General features: G+C 41.7%; 2 protein-coding genes across 2 annotated transcripts; both read left to right on the forward strand.

Annotated features, from left to right (window-relative positions):
* Positions 1-3,011: 3,011 nt before the first annotated feature.
* Positions 3,012-10,473, forward strand: hcn3 (hyperpolarization activated cyclic nucleotide-gated potassium channel 3; the record flags this gene model as incomplete). Its single annotated transcript, XM_083680504.1, has 7 exons — positions 3,012-3,157; positions 5,530-5,956; positions 6,154-6,315; positions 6,613-6,831; positions 9,339-9,485; positions 9,759-9,999; positions 10,289-10,473. The coding sequence occupies exons 1-7, from the start codon at positions 3,033-3,035 to the stop codon at positions 10,471-10,473; spliced, it is 1,506 nt and encodes a 501-aa protein (XP_083536630.1). The 5' UTR covers positions 3,012-3,032.
* A 3,271-nt stretch (positions 10,474-13,744) lies between these two features.
* Positions 13,745-19,029, forward strand: ndufv1 (NADH:ubiquinone oxidoreductase core subunit V1). Its single transcript, XM_083680258.1, has 11 exons — positions 13,745-13,784; positions 14,796-14,912; positions 15,044-15,126; positions 15,263-15,433; positions 15,658-15,841; positions 15,933-16,122; positions 16,459-16,671; positions 17,346-17,512; positions 17,734-17,815; positions 18,002-18,147; positions 18,684-19,029. Exons 2-11 carry the CDS (start codon positions 14,805-14,807, stop codon positions 18,756-18,758), a joined length of 1,419 nt encoding a protein of 472 aa, XP_083536384.1. The 5' UTR covers positions 13,745-13,784; positions 14,796-14,804; the 3' UTR covers positions 18,759-19,029.
* Positions 19,030-19,779: the final 750 nt, after the last annotated feature.

Below are 19,779 nucleotides of genomic sequence, written 5' to 3' on the forward strand. Positions count from 1 at the left end.
GTGAACGCTAGACCCACGTCACGTGACATTGACCGTATCCGTGGTAATTCCATACTCCTTTACCGCCTCCTAGTGGTTGTTGTCTGACCAGCAAACCGATGTTGAATTTCCGAATTGATTAAAAGATGGTTAGAGTTTGGTTCAGGGTTAGGTTATGGTTAGGGTTCCACTTCCACCCCCGTCACAAGTTTGTAGGTGGTTAACTCTCTCTCTAGCCTCGCGTAATCATACCTTCAAGTTACGTTCTCACGCCTCCTTTGGAGGTCTGGAGAATTTTACGAAGCCGATCTAGCTTGTATTGAACTGGACAGAGCGATGGGAGAATGTGCTCGCAATTTCATTGGATGTTACATTCCAAGAACAATCCCCCACATGCCCATAGAATGGTTGCCTGCTGTTATGTGGAAGAAAACCTGAAGACAAACAGAATTATGTTTTTTTTAAACTCCGCCAGGTATTTCATTGGTTTGAGGTGTCGTGAGACGTCACCATTCATAAATCATAGGCCTACTTGTAAAAGTGCACCACTCTCACAATTAATTGTCAGATAACTCTAACTTTCAGAACAAAAGTCTATTTTTCAAAATCATACCCAGCAGCACATCAATAGGCCCAACAGGTATTATTCCCCTTTGTCATTTACCTGACTCAGTCTCCATGGTAATTAAAACCTCAGAGGATGCGAGAGACAGGTGGAGAGGTAGGATACACATAGTAGGACGAAATTTGATACAGGTTTAGCTATTTGATCGATCACAAGGAATCAGCTTGCTTTACCTGGATGCTGGTGGAATCACCTAGGATGATATATCAAATCGAACCAATCTGTATTTGTGTGTTCCCTAATGTTTTATGTATATTTGTAATTGTGTAATTTGTGTTTTGAAGAGGCTCTGTTATAATCCTATGGGTTTCTTCATCCACCCATGCAATTAGGCTACAATATTTTGTTTGTTTTCTCTATGTATTTAGGTTTTCTCTATTTTTCTGTGCAATGAATTAACTAAACTAAAACGAACTACTGGAATAGCTCTGTTCTCTCAAAAATGATATGTCTCAAATTCTGGATTTCTATTTTTTTCTAAATGAGTTTTTCACTCATTCTACTCAACCATTGCTGGAGATAACAGGACGACTTTTGTTACAATAAATGGACATAATTATTCAAATAGTTTCCAAATGCACCTCTTCAAAGTGGTACCTTTTTGTGCATTTAACAAAACGTGCCACTGCGGGAGACCCAATCAGCAAATTACCTTGTTACTGCACCTCAATGAGACAATTAAAGTGTCTGAGTCACTCTTGTACATGAGAACATGACACCTGCACTTCACAGAAAAGGGGACTAATAATCCAGCAACATGATACCATACAGACAGGATGGATAGGAAACTGACCTGGTCACTGGATAGTAAATTGACCAGGGGAGAGCACCGCTATGGTTTACAGAACAATAATACTGAGCAGCAGTTATTTTGAAAGGCGCATGCATACACACGCACGCACATACACACACAACACGACACACACAAGATATATAGCTAATTTGCTTTATTGATAGAGCTATTCTTTTACATGGCAATTTATAATATTGGTGTGCTATTGATATTTATGTTCAGGCTATGTAGGCCTACAGTCAATTCAACATGTAGAGAAATCCTCCCTATTTTTGCTTTGATGAAGTTCTTCATCTCCTTGTCATATATGGAGTCATCTGCTGTCTCTCACCTCCAACAGGTGTATAGCAAGGGCTTGGTGCGCAGGTCTAAGTGACAATTAGAGCCAAAATGAGCCTATATCAATACAAAGGGCTTCATGAAATATAGTGTATAAACAAAGACTCGTCACAGTACAATCGGCTCAGAATCAATGTTTTGTTTTGGCTCTCCTGTCAAATTTGGAACATTTCACAAACCTTCGATTGGCAATCTGACACGTGCCCATCATACCTCCCCCTTCGCGAGTCTCGAGAGAGTAGGACATTCCATAGTAACAGGATGAGGAACGCCGCCGTCATGACAAGCCGATTATAGGACCTTTATCTACTGTATGTAAGCTATTTATTTGCGTTCACCGCAGCGCTAAAGCGCAAGAAAGAAACGTCGCGTGCACAGCTCTTTTTCTTTCTTTTTTTTTCTTTTCTTTTCTTTTTTTTTTACATATATATACAATATATATATTTTTCTACTTCTGAAGCTTGACGTACTACTTGTTGGGACTTTTAAGAAGGAGTTCAAATGAACCCAATCAGAATGTATGGGTGAATACATAGGCACATCTCTCCAGGAAGATTTATTTTGTGGAAGACACGAAAGGTATATTGCTTCTCAGTCTACCGACGGAGTTTTGAAAGTTATCGAACCTAAATACAGGGGCTTTGAATCTTTATTATTATTTGTAATTGCGGATTGAGCTATAGGTCTTTTTGTTTGGCATTTGGTCCTGGATACAGGTAGGTCTAATGAGATTCACAATACTTTTCTCATTGGCAATGTTGTATTACATTTACAAAACAGATAAAAAGATATATTTAACAAAAGTCTTTCTGAAAAATATGATACTGACAACACCTGTCATTCCGCTGCTGGTGAAGTGAAGGTATAGGTTTCCTATTTCATTTCATATTAAGTGTAGGCCTAAAGATGACAAGTCCTACTAGTCCTACTGATGGGCAGAGAGGTGTACAGGAGAGCCCAGCCACGGTCAACGGAGAGCCCAAGCAGCAACACAGAAGAGGGAGTTTCTGCTTCTCTAGGTTGGGACAGTCGTCCACTAGAAGTCTGGGGGGCGACGTTACAAAAAGACTGTGCTCCCTGGTCAATGCCCACAATGACCACCAGACTGCCGACCCCAAGGGCCTAGTGGTGTCAGCAGAAGAAGATGCAACCACCACCTTCATCACCACCACCACCACCACCACATGCACCAAAGGGGATAATCCAAATCTGATCCCTGATGAGTCTCAGATGCCAGAGCCAGAGGACCCGGAGGACACGGACCAGGCCACCTACTTCCAGAGGCAATTTGGGCCGATGTTTCAGCCTGGGGTCAACAAGTTCTCCCTGCGCATATTCGGCAGTCACAAGGGGGTAACTGATGAACAGGACAGGGTCAAGTCCTTTGGAGTGTGGATCATCCACCCCTACAGCGACTTCAGGTACCCCGAAGTAGAGGGAGTGGGCGTGGGAGAGGGATGAATGTCGAGGAGGAATGAGAGGTGAAAAGTTTTATTTTCATATGTACTTGGATACAGGGGAGTGTATGGCAGTTGAATGAAATTCTTACTCACATTTCTTGAAAACACCAAATACAGTATAACACATAATACAGAATAACATCTGAAAAAAAGAGGCCCTTGTGTGAAGTCACTTGTTGGAGGCCAGTATGATTCGAGATTCTGGTTCCAATTAGAACCATAGCCTACTGTACATAATACCGCAACATGCAACAAAGCCAGTACCCTCTCATTCCTCCACAATTGATTTAGTAGTTTGATTGATTGATTGATTTTTATTTGGGATTTAAAATATACATACAGCATAAGCACATGAAAGCATTACAAAAAACACTTCTTTCTGATGTGGCCCTCTATAGTAAAACAAACAACATCCAATGACGTACAGCAACAGACAAGACATAGATACAATAAGAAAATAACTATCAACTAATTGCTGCAACCAAGCTACTGTACCTCAAGCAGAACTGAAGGCTGACTGGCAAAAAATAAATATCAAATATCCTTTATTCTATGCCAAACAGTGGTGGTGGACAGGACAGGTAGACGTCTCGGCCATAGCCTTTCTCAAGATGAGACACAATGACTGAGGTGACATCAGAAACACACGATCTGCACACATACCTACGTATGGTGAGAGACTAGAGGGTAACCCGGCTTGGTTCTCCAAGGGCAGCCTGTAATACAGCAGCTGGTGTCATACCGTGTGGATGGAACATGATAAGGAGATGAAGGGGATTTGATTAGTGATACAGTATACTGTATTGAGTTAGATCATCTGGATTACCAGTGCTATCGTCTGCCATTGTCTCTCACCCGATCTGGAAACTCCCCCTAGCACCCATGCAGGAATGTCAGAAGGAATGACGGAAATTATTCTGTTCCATTCTGATGTTTTTCCTTATAGAGAATGTTGACTAAACGCTTTTTTTCATGGAACATTATCTTTGCAAAGCCAGTTTGGTTGAAGCTATAAATACCATACAATTTCAACATTTTCTAGCGCTATATATAGGATAATGCCAGACAGTAGAGATAAATCCATGCTGAGAGATTATTGCCAACAAGAGTCCCCACCATTCCAATCTTGCCCTACAATGTCATAAATACTGAGACAGATGAGGATGGGATTAGGATTGCCTTCTTACACCTTATGTTCTAGCCCCACTTCAGAGCGGGTGGTGTAGCACAATAGGTCACATTTGAGATAAGCTCCACAAACATTGATATGAGCTCTCTCTCTGTCACACACACACACACACACACACACACACACACAAACACACACACACACACACACACACACAACACACACACACACACACACTTCCTGCCCCTCCCCCCGCCCCTATTGTTCTTACCGGCTGAATGGGAGGGATGTTTTCTGGATGTGGGATGTAATTAAAACAAGAGACAGAGAGAGGGAGGAAAAGAAAGAGAGAGAAGGACAAAGAGAGACCCAGAAGTGATTGACATTGCTTTGGAAAAATGAAACCCAACACATAGTGTACACCTAGAAATGGGAGACCCATACAGTAGAACAATGAGGGCTTGTGTAACATGGGGCCATCAATGATCAATGTTGTATGTATGAGCGTAGGTCTCTTAATGAATGTCCCTGAGTTTAGCATACCAGACAATCAGCCATTGATAAATCAAAGGTATACTTCCTGCAATGTGGCTTTGCATGAATGCAGAGCTTCTGCTGATAATCTGATGGTGATTTATTGATGGTACTGTACTTGGAGTGATGGGCATTTTAAATTACTAGCTTTCTTTTAAGAGCAGGGGCTCTCTGTGTCAGCACTCAGAAATGGGTCACTGAACTACGACCTATCGCTCTCCTGATTGGATGGGCTTGCTTGACCTCCTATTCATGTCAAGGGATCCTGCAACAGTTGTTACTTTAGTTCACACTTAACAGACACTCAAATGGAGTGGCAGGTGTCGTAAGATACATGGGCATTTACAATAGAACAGTTGAAAGGCGGATGTCATAGATTTTATGACATCAGTTTTATTAGACTGGACACTGTAACTTTACAAGCTGTGAAACTAGAGAATTTTGTAATGATGGACACTACTGGTTAAGTCCTTCCTCCAGACTTTCCCTAATTAACAAATTAACTAACTAACTAACTGACTAATTAACTAACCAACTAACTAAGTAACTCATTAACTGACACTGACTGAATGATTGATTGACTGACTAACTGACTAATTAACCAACTAACTAACTCACTAATTTTCCCTTGTCTGCTCCGAACACTCCCACCACCCTACCCTGACCATAGGTTCTACTGGGACATCGTGATGCTTCTCCTGATGATGAGCAACCTGATCATCCTCCCATGGGGCATCACCTTCTTCGAAGACCAGAACACCATCCCCTGGATCTCCTTCAACTTCATCTCCGACACACTGTTCCTGGTCGACCTGTTCCTCAATTTCCGGACGGGCATCATGGAGGAAGACCAGATCATCCTGGACCCGAAGGAGATCCGCCGGCGCTACCTCTGCAGCTGGTTTCTGGTCGACTTCATCTCCTCCATCCCCGTCGACTACATCTTCCTCATCGTGGACCTGGAGGCACGGATGGAGTCATCCGATGTGTACCGCACGGCCCGCGCCCTGCGCATTGTACGCTTCACCAAGATCCTCAGCCTGCTGCGCCTCCTGCGCTTGTCCCGCCTCATCCGCTACATCCACCAGTGGGAGGAGGTGAGGGAGGGGATGTTGTGACCCCCCTTGGGCTATATCGGCAGTGATATGGGAAAATGTGTTAATTTTATTTACACACAAACACGTACACACACACACACACACACACACTCACTCTTATACAGCTACTGTAACAATATGTAAATCTCCATTGCTATTGTTCACATTCCCCCTTTGTCACTGTCTCCCTCCTTCAGATCTGCCACATGACCTATGACCTGGCCAGTGCGGTGGTTCGTATCGTGAACCTGATTGGCATGATGATGCTGCTGTGCCACTGGGACGGTTGTTTACAGTTTATGGTGCCCATGCTGCAGGACTTCCCCTCAAACTGCTGGGTCTCCAAGAACAAAATGGTGGTGAGTTATAAAGTGATACTTCAAAAAGAGTGAACTATGACCTTATTATTTGACTTACCTAGGGGGGTTTTCCGTTTATCCTACAGTTTTTCTTCACAGTTTCATATCCTACTTCTTTATTCAGCAATGGTACTAAAAACAGTAGGAAGCAGTTAAAACTTCAACAAGAAAACAACTATCCCTTTAACTTATAATTTCTATTCAATAAGACCTCAGGGAATTAGTATTCTACTTCTATGCCTTTACTACTGCAGTTCCAGTCTCACAACATGCACCCTTTTGTTCGCTCTATTCCAGAATTCAACATGGCACCTACAGTACTCCTATGCCGTGTTCATGTCGATGAGTCACATGTTGTGTATAGGATACGGTGCCCAGGCTCCTGAAGGCTTGTCGGACGTGTGGCTCACCATCCTGAGTATGATAGTGGGCGCCACCTGCTACGCCATGTTCCTGGGCCATGCCACCAACCTCGTCCAGTCCTTAGACTCCTCCCGCCGCCAGTATCAGGATAAGGTAGGAATCCATTCCTTCTTGATTGTGGTCCAATATCCACACCCCATTTTATTTTAAACTTTTATCCAAAGCGACTTACTTTTATCCAAAGCGAAGTACATTTGTCTGAAGTAAGTGAATCATCTATACATCAGTCATCATAGGCAAAAATCTATGCTAGGTGCCATTGGCAGGCACAATGCTAGAAAAAGGGATGATTATTTTTTAATTAGGTCGTAGCATATGAGGCAATATATTGGCCATGTGTTCTAAAAGTGGTATGCTAGTGTGGACATTTGAACACACCGCTTGTCTCAAGTTTGAATCAGTAACTCACACTCTGATGTGTCCGCATAGGTTTTTTATGGACACTGGATGTGGTTATCTGTGCTAAATGTGCACAGTCTGTATACACATTATACAGTATCAAACCAGGAACAAATGCTTAAAACATACATATGAACTTATGTTTTGATGTACTTTGTTTTAGACCAGAGCCGAACTGGGACAAAAGATCGTTTCATGCGCAGACCGGCTCAATTTTAGACCGGCTCAATTTTCAATTTCAAACAACAGACATGTAAAAAACACACATGTTGTTGTTGTGCCTTCTCTGATATTGAACCCTAGCACCTCTCACCTACAGTATACATGCTGCTTGTAAGTATGTGAACCCCTTGTGCAATTATAGATCTTTTTATTTTTTACCATGAAATCTTTATTTAATCAGAACCAGTCGTTTCTATCTGACATAACAGGCTTATATTTACCAATTCCATATGTTGGTTTAGAGGAAATCATGCGTATAGTTGAAAAACTAAATTATAAAGAAATTAGTGCAGGTGCAAAAATAAGTGAACCCCAAGTTGCATTGGTTAACTCAAGTAGGTAAGTAGAATCAGTTGGGTAAATAATAGGGTACAAAATGAACCAATAAAATGAGAGATTTTAGGAAATAGTTTGGGCGGGACTCTGATAAATAGAGATAAGAAACCTGGTCAGTTTTGTGTTACCCATAGAGGTGAATGCAAAACACAGAGGAAAGGAGATGTCAGAAGACATCAGGAAGAGGGTAGTGAGAGCACATCAGGCTGGGGAAGGCTATAAAATCATCTCAACAAGATTTGAGATTTGAGATCAGTCCACTGTGGGGCAAATAATTTACAAATGGAGCGCATTTAACATGACAGCGACTCGGCCTAGAAGTGGACGCCCTTCCAAAACATCCCCAAGAGCCACAAGAAAAATAATAAATCAGGTAAAAGCCAACCCAAACATAACATATAGAGATTTGCAGACCTCCCTTGCTGCATCTCAGGTAACTGCATGCTTCAATAATAATAAGAACACTGAATCGAAATGGCATTCACGGGAAGGTTGCTAGGAAGAAGCTTCTGCTGTCAAAAAAGAACTGCTTATCTTAACTTTGCCGGAGACCACCTGGACAAGCCTGAAGGTTTCTGGAAGTCTCTGGACAGATGAGTTCAAAATTGACCTTTTTGGTCACAGTCAAAACCACTATGTTTGGCGAAACCCAACACTGCCTACCACCAAAAGAACCTTATCCCAACAGTCAAGCATGGAGGTGGGAATGTCAAGATCCAACAAGACAACGACCCAAAGCATTCAAGAAAATCTACCAAAGAATGGCTCAGGAGAAAGAAGATTTTGGATTGGCCAAATCAAAGTTCTGACCTAAATCCAATCGAGTTGCTTTGGCAGGACCTGAAGGAGGAGTGGGCAAAAATCCCTCAAAACAGATGTCAGAGACTGATTACTGATGTTTACTCCAAGTTATCGCTGCTAATGGAGGTGCCACAAGCTGTTGACTGAAGAGGTTCACATATTTTTGCACACATGAAATCTGAGTTTTTGTTAACTAAACCACTTTCGTTAAATAAACAATGAAAATATATAATATTTTTTTATTTGTGTCCTTTATTTGGAATGTCTTTATTATGAATTGGGGTTTAGATAAAGATTTTATAAGTTCATTTTTATATTTTATGCAAAAATAATGACCATCCCTGTAGGGTTCACAAACTTTCAGGCAGCATTGTATAAGGTACAGTAGTTCATCACAAGTTCACCTTACATGAAATGCACTTCCCACCACCGGCAGTCAAGTCCCGGAATGCGTTTATTGCAGGAGTACACAGAAGGTTGAGCCCTTTGATACAGGCTGCTGATCCTGGTTTCTTTTTGAATTTTGATAACCTGGGCCCATTATTTAAAAACTTATCTGATCGGATTTCAATTTATACAATGCGATTGGATTAAATCTTATTTCGAAACTGAAAAATTAGATTCTGATCATTCGCATAAGGATTCGGATTTGGTAATCCAATCTGACCTACAATCAAGATTAAATGTGACGGACAGACCAGCCCAAAAGGGGACCGGCCCATCTGCCATTTGTCAGAGTTGCCAGATGGCTAGTCCAATTTGAGGCCACACACATTCTCAACAACAAACATGCTCCTAAACAGATCCACTTACAGTATTGTTTCTGCAACAAATGTCTTCAGTATAAACAGGTGGAGCAGTACATGTCTTTCCATAAGTTGCCAGCGGAAGTGAGGCAGAGGATTCACGAGTACTATGAGCACCGCTTTCAGGGCAAGATGTTTGACGAGGACAGCATCCTGGAAGAACTCAGCGATCCACTCAAGGAGGTCTCTTTGCTCAATACCAATCCCCGCCATTCTCTCTCACTCACACACACACATACACCAACATGCACACTCACACACACACACACACCAATATGCACACTCACACACACACACCAACACACACACTCACATACACACACGCACGCACACACACACACACACACACACACTCAAACAAACATTTTATCCCTCTATATTCTACCAACATTATGTCTCCACCTCACATAGAAATAATTTTCTAAATGATTCCTCTCTATTCCTCCTCCTCATTAGGAGATTGTGAGCTTCAACTGTCGTGGGCTGGTGGCCAACATGCCCCTTTTCGCTAATACGGACCCCCACTTTGTAACGGTGATCCTGACCAAGCTGCGTTTCGAGGTCTTCCAGCCCGGGGACTTTGTCGTACGGGAGGGTACCCTGGGTCGGAAAATGTACTTTATCCAACACGGCTGTGTCACCGTTCTGCCCCACGACAAAAATGAGATCAGTCTTAGCGATGGATCCTACTTTGGGGGTGAGCTGTTCACTTCTTGGGCTAGAAAATGTCCCCCCTCCCTGCTAAATCCTTATATATAATGTTTTACACCCTCTTCTTGTCTTTTATCTACTCTCCGTTCTCATCCCTCTGTTTTCTACTAATGTTTCTACCTTTTCTCACCTTGCCTTTACTCTCCCATTCTCAGTTGATTCTAAAGGCTAATCAAGCCTGTTAGACCTAAATAACTTTTTGCAGAGAGTGCAAAGTTTCTGTCTCGTGAGTGTTTAGTATGGGATAGAGTGTCTCCTCTCCTCTCCTCCCTCAGAGATCTGCCTGCTGACCCGTGGGCGTCGGACGGCCAGTGTGAGGGCTGACACTTACTGCCGCCTCTACTCCCTGAGAGCGGACCACTTCAACGAGGTCCTGGAGGAGCACCCACTGATGAGGAGGGCCTTTGAGAGTGTGGCTGTGGACCGCCTCGACCGTATAAGCACCAAGGTCCTCTTTTGAACCCCTCTATAGACAGACAGACCTGTGCACACAGAGGGGAGCTGACGCAGGCAGCACAGTGGAGGGACACCTATGGTCACATGTGACAAGATGGACCTCCGACAGAGCATCCAACAGTGGAGTGACATTGGGACAGATTATATTGTAAAAGGTTTTTGGATTTGGAAACATGGTCCAAATAGATTTAATCTATTTAATTAAATTACTGTAAGAGATCCAATGAAACTGTAGAAACGGACAAAAAACTAAACAAAGAGACATCAAATTACAAACATGTGTAAAGTATAATGCTATCAGAGTGAATGTAAAGCCAAGGATGCTTATGGGTTTGATAATGTATTATTCAAGAAAGGTAACAACATTTTAACATATCCAATAACACGTTTGATTGATGTATCCATAGAACAAAGTTTATTTCCACAGGCATCGAAGTCAGCCATTGTTCGTCCCATTTTCAAGTCTGGAGATCGTGTAGCAGTTAGTAACTATAGACCAATTGGCATTATGCCAATCATTTCAAAGGTTGCAGAGAGAGTAGTTGCTGAGCAACTAATTGATCATTTGAATCCCATTACATCCTATGCAATTTGGCTTCAGAGCAAACCACTGTACATAGTCGGCGTGGGGGGGGGGGGGGGGGGGGCTTCAGATGGTTTGAAACATATTTATGTCAAGATGACACATGAGAATAAATAACAAACACTCATTGCAACTGTACCATATGGGTTCCCCAGGGATCTGTTTTGGGGCCTCTACTACTTAGCTTATTACCTACCTCTTGTGTGCCATGGAAATGTATGCCGATGATACTGTTATATATATACACAACTACAGAAGAGGTTACAGCAAAGTTAAATGTAGCTATGGCCCATGTAGCACAATGGCTTGAACAGTCATGTCTCTGTTTAAATATATATATAAATTAAACTTGGACAACCTTTCCTAAGAAACTGCCTCACCTCTAATGCAGCCAAGGTGTACTGTATGTGCATGCTATGGTATTTTCTCACCTGTTGTATTGCATTCCAAGTTGGTCACTAGGTGGAGAGACTACAACAAAGCCACTGCAATTTCTTTATAAGTGTGCATTAAAAATATTAGATAAGAAACCTAGAAATCATCACCATTGGGAAATTCTAAAGAAATATGACTTGCTTCGTTTTGAAAGTTTTTGCAAGTGTGCTCATGTAAAGCTTATTTTCAAATGTTTACACAGACTTGCACAGACCTTCCCTTCGTGGAACAGTGAAAACATTACAGTACCCAAGTGCATGTACTTGTAGGTGTTACACATGGTAACTGCAGAATACTAAATGAAACAGCACCCAATCAGACTTCTTTGTAAAAGGCGTCCATCTCTGAAACTCACTTCCAGATCATTTGAAATGTCTGGGAAAAATAAATAAATAAAAACAGAAAGTTAAATCCTTGGTTAAAGAACAGCAAGCATCTAACCATCTTTAAATAATTGTATAATGTTATTGTTATATGTTACTTTTATTATTGTTATTAGTGGGCTTCAGCAAGCCCAACTATTGTTCTTCCTCATACTTAACACTACTTACTATTAGTGGGCTTGCTTCATACCTATTATTCCTCCTTCTACCAATTTTTTGGGAATGTCTATGCCTATATGCTACCCTCTGACCATCCATCCTCCCAACCATCCTGCTTTACACAATAATGCACCAGTTGGCAACCAGTTCTACCCTAGCCTCTTTTCACAGGTGATGTATCTCCATCATTGACTCATCTTCATTTTGAAACCCATATCAAGAATATGACTAAAATATATTTTTATCACTTGAAGAACATTGCTTTTTTTTTTTAAACAAAAAAAAGAAAAAAGTATTTGCATTGGTTGCCTGTTTTGATAAATTGATGAATTGATAAAATTATAAAATTATTTTATTGGTTTATAAATCACTTCATGGTCACGCACCCCAATACATGACAGACAAACGTTTAAGCTATGTACCCAGTGGATTCCTCAGGTCCTTTGGTGCTGGCCTTTTAACTGTTCCGAGGCCAAGGACAGCCTGCCAGAGAACCTGAGGGGGACTGAAACTGTGGCGATTTTTAGCCTTGCTTTTACTTACGGTGCTTTTAGTCTTTTTGTCATTTAGTTCCTTTAGCGAATCCTTTTTTTATTTGTATTTTATTAGCTACCGTCCATACAGTCTCCACAGCCCTCACTTGTTCTCTGCTTTTACTGTTTTAACTCCCATGGCTATTATAGTTTTTATCGTTTTGTCTCATTATCTTTTTATTTTCTCTCTGTGTATGAAATGTGCTAGAATAAATAAATAAAGTTTGATTTGATTTGATCATCCATCACCAGCCATGACTTTTGGTTGATTAGACCAGGACAGTGTGCTGGAGTCACCTGCAACTCTACTTTAGAGAGTACTTTACTGAATAGTCCACAGATACTAATAGCTTACCGCGAATAATACCAGAACTTGGACATCAATTCATCGATAAGCTTCTGTCATGTAATGATTTCGATGGCAGCAAATTAAACTCTCGGGCTTAATATGCTTTAGTACATAAAGACCTTGGTCACATATGGTGCGTTAGGCCTACGAGTGAAAAAAAAGCAGGCAACCATGTACACTTTTAAGGTGTAAAAGGAACAGCCTTGTTCCAGGAGCACCTGTAGAAGAGTGAGAATTCCCACAATAAAGCAATCGAAATGAAATAAACCTTTAACATTGCCAATATCAAGATACTAAAACAAAATATGCGTTTACTCCAGGGCATTGAATGGCAACTGCTCTGTACAGTGCTGCAGGGAACAGGTTGACATGAAGTGCCTCTGTTCAACTCCGCCCACTGATTTAGAAACCAATCGGATTAGAGGATGGAAAAGAGGACGCGAGAAGTCGTGGAAAAAAAAAGAGCCTACTGAGTAAAAGCTTAAGTCAATTTGCGAACTACGGGGACAGACTGACACACGCACACACACACACACACACACACACACACACACAGAATCAGTAGAACTATGATTATATTTTTTATAATCATTTATTATTTTGTTTTACTATGACAGTGGTGACTGTCCTTTATTACAAAAGGAAAGTGCCTGCAATCAAAAATGCTTGCTTTGAATATTGTAGAACACGAAGGGAGTGGTGCCCAATGCTGGCCATATATCATGAATTAATTTTCAGAAAGAGATTTTTGAATACTATATGCTCTACGGCACCAACCCAACGACCAATTTGGCAGTGACTTCTTCCGGGCCGCGTAGTCATTTGCTTCCGTTCAACATTTTGTAACCCAGAAGCTCGGGACATTAAACCAAGGTATGGATACAGACTTTCGCGACCAAGACAATCTGCGTGTTGTGGTTTTGATTGTAACATAATTGGTTCATACAAAACATATCGAAAATGGCGAGATTGTCATGAGTTAATTTGATAGATCTGATGCTGTTTATAACCCAGAAACCGATTGATATCCTAAGAAATAGCAGCATGCTAGCTTGTCAAGTGAATATGGAGGTCACAGTGGGACGTTTGCAGAATGTCCAGCCAGTGCAGTGCTGGGGGGGGGAACGATCTAACTAGAATGTGTTTTCACATTGACAGTTGTCTTTAAACCCTTTTTGACATGTTATCCATAAAGTGTTATTGAGTTTATAGTGTTACATGTTCTCTCTCTGCTAACCTAGCATCTTGTATGCGAACATAGTGGCAAGTGCAGAACAACAAACTATTTTTCAGTGGCAAGATCATTGGTCAACATCCAGAGAGGAAGTTTTATATGTCTTGCACTTTTTTTTATTTTTTATTCTTAACAGTTCTTGTGAAATCTTAGCAAATGTTGATATATGGATATTATGATGATAGCTGGCTGTTGGGCATAGATGCTGTTACCAAACTGAATAGAATAGGATTGGTGAGCTGAGATAAGATAGGCATTGTCAGTGTGGACCTTGTTCTCAAATGTTCCTTTCAATCATATGTGATGAATATGTGGTCTCCTTGTGGTTTTGCCAGTCATATAACAGCATCTTGCCTAATGTTTTGGTGCTGTCGTCAATAGTCATGTTGCATTGCTTTTTGTAATGAGGCTCTCTGGGCACTGGGTGGTCAGATGGCTTGAATGTTATCCAACAGCAAGGCCTTGTGTGGTAACAACCGGTTCGAGTAATTCTGACCGAGCAAAGCACTTATTATGTTTTTTACTTATTATATGTGGTCAGATGGCTTGAATGTTATCCAACAGCAAGGAATTGTACGGTAACAACCGGTTCGAATAATTCTGACCGAGCAAAGCACTTATTATGTTTTTTACTTATTATGTGCAAACAGTCTATCAGGATGCTGTCCCTGTCTCGGGCGTTGGTGTGCGGAGTCACGCGCGCCCCGGCGGTGGTGAGTCAAGGCGGGGTGACTGCTATCACACGACTCAACAGCACAGTCGCACAGGTAGGCTGATTCTTCACAAGTCTTTTTTTTTTTTTTTCTCTGGTTGACTTCAAAGTATGAAAAGATTGCTCATACAGTATCGCCAAACATTTTGTGAATGTATGTAAGTGTTTATTCTGTTGTCTCATCAGGAAAAGCCAAAGAAGACAACGTTTGGACCCCTGAGCGACCAGGATAGGATTTTTACCAACCTGTATGGCCGACACGACTGGAAGTATGACCACCCATTGCTTTTCACATTACCTTTAATGCATACGCATAATGTGTATGCCTGTTAATGGTGATGTACTAGTATTTTCAGCTGTCATACTTAACCCTCCGCTCCATCACTCGTCCCTGTGTTCTCCCAGGCTGAAGGGGGCGTTGGGTCGTGGTGACTGGTACAAGACGAAGGAGATCATGTTAAAGGGAGTGGACTGGATCCTCAACGAGATCAAGGTGTCAGGCTTGCGTGGGAGGGGCGGAGCTGGCTTCCCCACCGGCATGAAGTGGGGGTTCATGAACAAGCCCAGTGACGGCAGGTCAGTGACACCCGCCCCACTCATTGCACCTGAAATGCTGAATTCCAAATCGCTCCCTAGCCTCTCTTTCTATTCACTCCTGTAGATTTGAAAGGGATTGGATCAGGATAAGTGATGTAGCGAAAGGGGTTAGGGGCTGATTTGGAATCCAGCCGTAGTCAATTGTTACCTGATTAGAGAACCTTAAAACAAAATCTCCAATCGTTCCTCCATCTGTCCTTCAGACCAAAGTACCTGGTGGTGAATGCTGATGAGGGAGAGCCTGGAACTTGCAAGGACAGAGAGATCATGCGTCATGACCCCCACAAGTTGGTGGAGGGCTGCCTGATCGCAGGGAGGGCCATGGGAGCCCGCGCCGCCTACATCTACATCAGGGGAGAGTTCTACAACGAGTCCTCCAACCTGCAGGTAAGGGGAAACTGGATCGATAGAGAAACCCCATTCTTTACTGTGTGTGCATGCTTTGAATCTCATGATTCGTTCACTGTGTTGACAATAGGTGGCCATCAACGAGGCCTACGCAGCTGGGCTGATTGGCAGGAACGCCTGCAACTCTGGCTATGACTTTGACGTGTTTGTGATGCGTGGGGCTGGTGCCTACATCTGTGGAGAGGAGACAGCTCTCATCGAGTCCCTGGAGGGCAAGCAGGGGAAGCCCCGTCTGAAGCCCCCATTCCCTGCTGATGTTGGTGAGTGAAACTGAGGTGGTAATGGGCAGAGGGAGTCTTCCTCATGATGTATGAACATGCATTATGTGAACACATGCTGAAACAGCAGTACTCCGATAACAGCATTAGATGAGAAAATGTTATTATCCTCCAATGATAAATGATTTATGCAACAAACAATAAATACACATGATCACACATGAAACAGATCAAATCACAAAAATGTACCTGTCAATATGGTCAACTGTAAAATACAAAATAACAATTCTACTGTGATCTGAAACATCCAATTACATTTACTAACTTAGTTGTAATTGATAATTTTCAAAACGTTCTGACTGTTTTGACCTCATGCAGGTGTGTTTGGCTGCCCGACAACCGTTGCTAACGTGGAGACCGTATCCGTGGCACCCACTATCTGCCGTCGGGGCGGCTCGTGGTTCCTGGGCTTTGGCAGAGAGAGAAACTCAGGCACAAAACTCTTCAACATCTCTGGCCACGTCAACACCCCCTGCACCGTGGAGGAAGAGATGTCCATCCCACTCAAGGAGCTCGTCGAGAGGCACGCAGGTACATATAAATACAGCCATGACAATTTTTTTAAACAAATTTAAAGCTTCATGAACTACATGAGAGATCACAGCACAATTGAACAATATATGGCACAAGGAAACCAAGAGAGGGTGGGATGGGCTGTGAGCAGGTGATGGTTAGAATGAAACTGTTAAACAGTTAAAATGAAAAAATCTTAGTATGTACACCAGAAATAATACCAAATATACTATAAAGGACTGAAATTACCATGTGAAAAAAATGTAATGTGTAAAAAAATAATGTGTGTATATATATATATATATATATATAACAAAGTACTTAGGTCCTCCGATGACGGAGGTGGTGGCTGTGCAAAAAAATAAATATAATTACAGCCTTGACCTCTCTTGACCAGTGTACAAACATCTGTCTACAAAAAGTGATTTATATAAAAGCACTGAATCTGAGAGCCCTCGTACACATTTAATACCAAAATAGACCTTTCATTTGAATGGTAGCGCTCAGCTAGGACAGGACAGGCTCATTTTAATGATGGAATGGAATCAACCACATGAGTTTGATACCATTCCTCATTCCATTCCATGCATTACAATGAGCCTGTCCTTGGATTTCTACCCCCACCATCCTCCCCTGGATGAGATGCATGCAACCTCAGCTCAGCAAACCAAACATGAATGTCTCTCTCCCAGGTGGAGTGCGTGGTGGCTGGGATAACCTTCTGTGCGTCATCCCTGGAGGCTCTTCCACACCCCTCATCCCACGCTCGGTGTGTGACACGGTGCTGATGGACTTTGACGGTCTCGTCCAAGCTCAGACCGGTCTAGGCACTGCTGCTCTCATTGTCATGGACAAATCTGTAAGTGATCAGCTTCATGAAACACTTTTTTTTATTTTTTATATTTGTATTTATTTAACAGGGACAATGCATAATAATCAACATTTCTGATTAATACAGAAGTGATGGGAAAATGATTCTTAAAAGTAGGAGAACCCAAATTATCCTCGTTAGCAGTGGCAAGTTCTCTGGTCGGCTTCCAGTCATTGAATTGAATGAAAGATATGTTGTTGTCGTTGCAGACAGATGTCATCAGAGCCATCGCCCGGCTGATTGAGTTCTACAAACACGAGAGCTGTGGACAGTGCACCCCTTGTAGGGAGGGTAAGGAAGGAACTGTCTCAATTCCATATTTCTAGTTCACCCCCTTTTTTTGCTGTTATTATGGCAAATAATAATATTTTTTTATTCAAAAGTTGGACTGTAAAAAACCGTGACAACAAATCCCTTCTATTATGAATCATCTGACTCCCATGTGCGTGTCTCACCAATCCTCTCTCTTGTCCTTAGGAGTGGACTGGATGAACAAAATGATGTGGCGTTTTGTGCAGGGGGACGCACGGGCGGCTGAGATTGACATGATCTGGGAGATCAGCAAGCAGATCGAGGGCCACACCATCTGTGCCCTGGGTGACGGTGCTGCGTGGCCTGTGCAGGTAACATGAGGCACACTCATCCACGCACATGGCACACACAGAGAGCCCTCACTTAGTTCTGTTGTTACTGTATGTGTTGGGTGTTGGGATTCATTACTTGAAAAAGAGATCTATTACATATTACTTGTTATATTACTTGTTTTTTTCACTCTGTTCATTCAGTACAGAGCGCCACTTTAGGCCTACCTGTAACAGATGAGCGAAGGTGTAGATTTTCCTTTAGTACTTTCCTCTAGTCTTTGAACACAGTAACTGCAAATCATACTCTGTTATTCTTAGAAGTAATGTATTACTAGAATGCATTACTTGTGCAACTCTTTACCCCCAACACTGGTTGGATGTGAGTGTGTATTGTTGATTTCACCTATTGAAGCAAATTAACTCACCATCTACTCTAAAATGGTCAAATAAGTCATCAATTAATTGATGAATGATATGGATGGATCTTTAAACCAACTGTAATTGGTTTGATATTATATAATAGTAGTATATTTGGATAACCTTCTGTTTTCTTTACACCCATCCTCTCTTCTTAGGGATTGATCCGACACTTCAGGCCGGTGATGGAGACCCGAATTGCAGAGTTCCAGCAGGAGCAAGCCAGGGCCTAAATCACTCCTTCCTTCACCTCCTCTCCTCATGTGTATTGCCTCATGTCTCACATCCCACCTCGACCTTTGCCTTCACAAATTGTTATTTTAAAACAAGAATGTGTTGACTGTCACTTCATTGTGATCCATTGCCTTCCTGTGTTTGCCTTGTTTGACCTCGCCAATAAAGGTCTATAAACCCTAAATTAGGTTAATATTCAAAGGTTGTACTGTATATATATTATTATTGTTGTTCAATTAAGACCCATAAAATTGAATAATAATATCAGTTGCCACTTGTGTCTTTGTTTTGAGTGATCAGTATCTGTCTGAAATCTAACAGAACAAAAACAGATAGAAGAAGATACGAGGAGCGTGTTACAATATTGCTGTTGAGGGTGAATTATCTGACTACGTCACACTGACATCACGCATGTTTAAATGCGCATGTCGGTTGCAAAAATAGTTCGAAAGTCCGAAAACATGTCGTGTTGTGCAGTGGGATGCCAGAATCGAAAAGCTGTTAATAAAGATCTCAATTTTTACCGAATACCATCAACTCACACTCATTTTAATGCTAACCGCAGACGTCTTTGGTTGCAAGCCCTCGGAAGAAAAGATTGGAACGAGAACCTCATTAAAAATGCCCGACTTTGCAGTGCTCATTTCATATCAGGTAAGTTAGGCTAAATCAGCCACATCACTGTTTAACAACAAAATCAATTATTGAGTTTTATGCATATCTAACGAACAATATGTTTGTAAGTTACAGAATAACTGTATGTACAAGTTTGAGTCGTACTAGCTTAGTAGCTAACTTACCTTTTCAATTTTGTGTTGTCTTGCTATTAGGCTAATATTAGCTAGCTAACAGACTGCCACATACAGTGCCTTCGGAAAGTATTCAGCCCCCTTAACTTTTTCCACATTTTGTTGTGTTATACACTCAATTTAAAATTGATTAAATTAAAATAATTTGCCATCAATCCACACACAATACCCCAGAATTAATTTCAGTAAATTTGTTCAAATACATTTGTTG

Source organism: Argentina silus (assembly GCF_951799395.1).
Source record: "Argentina silus genome assembly, chromosome: 11".
In the NCBI taxonomy this organism is placed as follows: Eukaryota; Metazoa; Chordata; class Actinopteri; order Argentiniformes; family Argentinidae; genus Argentina; species Argentina silus.